This window comes from Octopus bimaculoides, chromosome 24 (genome assembly GCF_001194135.2).
Source record: "Octopus bimaculoides isolate UCB-OBI-ISO-001 chromosome 24, ASM119413v2, whole genome shotgun sequence".
NCBI classification, from domain to species: Eukaryota; Metazoa; Mollusca; class Cephalopoda; order Octopoda; family Octopodidae; genus Octopus; species Octopus bimaculoides.
Genome location: NC_069004.1, coordinates 31,122,143 through 31,126,743, shown reverse-complemented (window position 1 = coordinate 31,126,743; position 4,601 = coordinate 31,122,143). Strand labels below are relative to the sequence as shown.

The 4,601-nt window shown below is 41.0% G+C and overlaps 1 protein-coding gene across 1 annotated transcript in view; it reads right to left on the bottom strand.

Moving 5' to 3' along the window:
- The window catches only part of LOC106876412 (serine/threonine-protein kinase pelle), a 73,816-nt gene that overhangs the window by 28,052 nt on the left and 41,163 nt on the right, over positions 1-4,601 (bottom strand). The window contains exons 2-3 of the mRNA XM_052976295.1: positions 2,587-2,885; positions 1,641-1,801 (exon numbers count right to left, since the gene is read on the bottom strand). Of these exons, the coding sequence (XP_052832255.1) occupies positions 1,641-1,801; positions 2,587-2,765 (340 nt within the window). The 5' untranslated portion in view covers positions 2,766-2,885. The remainder of the gene's footprint in view (positions 1-1,640; positions 1,802-2,586; positions 2,886-4,601) is intronic.

Here is a 4,601-nt window from a genome sequence, read left to right as displayed (position 1 = left end):
ACAAAGTATTTCAAAATACGATAGCAAAAAGGGTTAAGCAGGCAATTATTAATGCTGCTCGTTATGTTTCTGGGTTAGAAGGAAAAGTCGTTACATGTGTTCGTTTGCTCATTATGATTGTACAAAACACGTCAGGTCTATTATCACCATAGTAACAAAATTTGCACAAGAAATTGGATGAAATTTTTTTGAACAGCTGAAGTCTAAACCTAAAACAGCATTAAAAATGGATATGCAATAGAAAACACTTGCTCACGATGCTTAGAAGTGAGATTGAAACCAAAACCAGAGTTGCAAAGCAAACTATATAACCACACAGCCATGTTTATTGTTATTATTATTATTATTGCAAAGGCGGTGAGCTGGCAGAATCATTAGCATGCTGGGCGAAATGTTTAGTGGCATTTTGTCTGTCTTTACGTTCTGAGTTCAAATTCCACTGAGGTCGACTTTTGCCTTTCATCTTTTCGGGGTCGATTAAATAAGTACCAGTGAAACACTGGGGTCGATGTGATTGACTTACCCCTTCCCCACAAATTTCGGGCCTTGTGCCTACAGTAGAAGGGATTATTATTATTATTATTATTATAAAGGCGGTGAGCTGGCAGAATCGTTAGCACACTGGAAACAATGCTTAACGGTATTTTGCCTGTCACTCCGTTCTGAGTTCAAATTCCACCGAGATCAACTTTGCCTTTCATCCTTTCAGGGTCGATAAAATAAGTACCAGTTAAACAATGGGGTCAATGTAATCGACTACACCCCTCCCTCAAAATGGCCGCCCTTGTAGCAAAATTTGAAACCATTATTGCTAAGGCAGCGAGCTGGCAGAACTGTTAGCATGTTGGATGAAATGCTTAGCGGTATTTTGCCTATCGCTCTGTTCTGAATTCAAATTCCGCCAAGGTTAACTTTGCCTTTCATCCTTTTGGGGTCGATAAAATAAATACCAATTGAACACTGGGGTTGATGTAATCAACTCATTTCCCTCCCCCAAAATTGCTCCCCTTATGGAAAAATTTAAAACCAAGATTGGGCTGACTCCTGTGCAGGTGGCACGTAAAAAAAACACCATTTGAGCGTGGCCGTTGCCAGTACCGCTGGACTGGCCCTCGTGCCGGTGGCACGTAAAAAGCACCCACTACACTCTCTGAGTGGTTGGCATTAGGAAGGGCATCCAGCTGTAGAAACTCTGCCAGATCAGATTGGAGTCTGGTGTAGCCATCTGGTTCGCCAGCCCCCAGTCAAATCGTCCAACCCATGCTAGCATGGAAAGTGGACGTTAAATGATGATGATGATGATCATCATTATTATTGCTATCATCTTCAAGAGCCCCACAGCTCTTCAGTATCCTTCCACAAAGCCTCAGAGACCTACATGGAGTGGATGTAGGCATTTTAGAAACAAAACTGGATCTCCTCCCATCAAGAGATCCGGATGAACCTATCCCACAGCAAGAAATGCAGATGAGGGCAGCAGCATCAAGTGCCCTCATTCACCAAATGCTACGTATCAGAAGAGGTTTCATATAGCGAAAGTTTAACAAAGCTAATTGTGGTGCCCCAGCATGGCCACAGCCCTCACGCTGTAACTAATAAATGAAGAAAATAATAAAGTTTTATTATTACTAGAGTCTTACCTTTTAGAACATCGACAGCAACATAGTCTGCAGCAGCAACAAGATCAGAGTCCATGAGGGCCTTCATTAAATGCTTAATTCGAGGGTTTTGCATACCCCAATCTTCTAGAATAATCCGGGTGGGACTTTTAGCTGATCGTCGACTTCGATCTTGAATATTCCTGACAAAAGAGAGAAAAAAAAAAACACGTTAATGTACTTAATAAATTACTTACTACTTATGAACACAATTTGGAAACCCCAAACCTAAAAAGAAAAAGAAAATAACAGAGACAGGCATGCTGATTAGTTAAGAACCCTGCTTTGCCACCACGAGGTCTGGGGTTCAATCCCACTGCATGGCACATTGGGAAAGTGTCTTCTGCTATAACCCTTGGTTGATCAATGTCTTATTTGGTAGGTTGTAGCCTGTTGTATGTATATATGTATGTGTGTGTGTGTGTGTGTGTGTGTGTGTGTGTGTGTGTGTGTGTGTGTGTGTGTGTGTGTGTGTGTGTGTGTGTGTCTGTGTGTGTTTGTTTGTTCTTCCTACCACTGCTAGACAACCAGTGTTGGCTCGTTTATGTCCCTGTAATTTAGCAGTTAGACAAAAGAGACCAGTAGAATAAGTATCAGTCTGAAGAGTGTGTGTGTGTGTGTGAACCAGAGCACTGTCCCAGACATGGGAGCAATACCCCTTCGTGGGCCACACTTGAGTTTTGTGTGTATGTGTGTGTGGTGTGCAAGTCTGTGTATGGTAGTGTATCATGCTGTGTACTTGTGTCGAAAAATAACACAGCCATTCAATAAACAGAGGATAATAAAATAACTACAGGTGGTGGGTGATATTATTAACTAAAACGCCTCACGCCGTTGCCCCAGCATGACCATAGACCAACAACTGACACCAAAAAAAAAAAGACAAATAATGAAATAAAACAAAATGAAGGAACTTAAAACTACATACTGTGCATCTTGTGCCGTGTATCGAGGTGGAGAGTTTTGTTGGTCAATATGGAGTGGTATATTCTCTAGAAGTAATTCCCAAACATCGTTAGGGTCAAGGAGGTTTGATAAATGTCGGATTACAGAGACAGGTAACACACGTAATAAAGTGTCTTCGTTGACTGAAATGTTGCGATGCATGGCTTTTTCCTGAGTGAAGTTACCCCTCTGTAGGTGAAAGCTGCACTCTGTAGGTCAAGGCTACACTCTGCTGGTGAAAGCTGCACTCAGTTGGTGAAGGATGCACTTAGTCTACACAGCCTGAAAGAAAAAGAAGATTAATGTATAGCAAGATTGGATTAGATTATCCATGTTCAGTGCACTGCAGGACGAGGGTTTCAGCATGTTCTCTCCATCAACCATGGTCTGATGTGTAGGTCGTGAATTTCTTTTCTACTCAAGGCACAAGGCCTGAAATTTTGGGGGAGGGGTCCAGTTGATTAGATTGGCCCCAGTACGCAACTGGTACTTAATTTATCGAACCCGAAAGGATGAAAGGCGAAGTCGACCTCAGCAGAATTTGAACTCAGAACGTAAAGATAGACAAAATACCGTTAAGTATTTCGCCTGGCATGTTAACATTTCTTATTTATTTACTGCCCACAAGGGGCTACACACAGAAGGGACAAACAAGGACACACAAATGGATTAAGTTGATTATATCAACCCCAGTGCGTAACTGGTACTTATTTAATTGACCCTGAGAGGATGAAAGACAAAGTCGACCTAGGTGGAATTTGAACTCAGAACATAGTGGCAGACGAAATACCGCTAAGTATTTCGCCCGGCCGGTGTGCTAACGTTTCTGCCAATTTGCCACCTTGCGTAGGTCATGAATTTGACCTTCAGATTATACCAGTTTGAGGAGCCTACTTCTGACACACTGGCTTGTCATGACTTGGCAGAGGGGCACAGATTTCATATTCACAGCAAGGAGTAGTTAAGCCAAATACATTGACCCCAGTGCATAACTGGTACTTATTTTATTAACCCAGGCAGAATTTGAACTCAGGATGTCAGGATGAAAGAAATGCTACTAAGTATTTCTCCCAGCATGCTAACGATTCTGTCAGCTCATCACCTAAGATTAACATATAGTTAAATTAATGTACAGTGTGTGCTCAACCCACTGAATCATAGTCACTCAAACCAGTGTTTTGTAGAGTCCTTTAACTGATGATGTCTGTTAGCACATGTTGTGTTCCTTATCACATGTTGTATCCTCTAACCCAATCCATCTTTGTATTGTGTAGTATATCAAATGAACAGAGCACATCACCCCATATATACATATATACATACATACATATCAGGTTATCCCATAAGTTCTGTCCGATTTTACCTTTTTTAAAATTGACACCCACTACACTCTCGAAGTGGTTGGCGTTAGGAAGGGCATCCAGCTGTAGAAACTCTGCCAGATCAGATTGGAGCCTGGTGTAGCCACCTGGTTCACCAGTCAGTTCTCAGTCAAATCGTCCAACCCATGCTAGCATGGAAAGCGGACGTTAAACGATGATGATGATGATGATGATGATGAATGTCTAATGGAATTAAAAATTATTTTTATGCATTTATGTACATTTAAACTAATTAAATATTATTTTACAGAATAATAGAATTGAAATTTCTTTGATTAAAACCCTTTCTAACGTGGAAGTATCCAAAGAGCATTTGAGGCACATAATGCTTTATGAGTAGAAATAAAGGTAATTCTGCAGCCGAAGCAACTCAAGACATCGCTTGACAACCGATATTGGTGTGTTTACGTACCCGTAACTTAGCGGCCTGGCAAAAGAGACCGATAGAATAACTACAACGCTTACAAAAAATAAGTCCTGGGGTTGATTTGTTTGATTAAAGGCGGTGCTCCAGCATGGCTGCAGTCAAATGACTGAAACCAGTAAAAGAATGAAAGAAGAAAAGTTAAATTAAAGTGAATAATCTTAGCAAAAAGCTGTGAATGTTACACTTTTA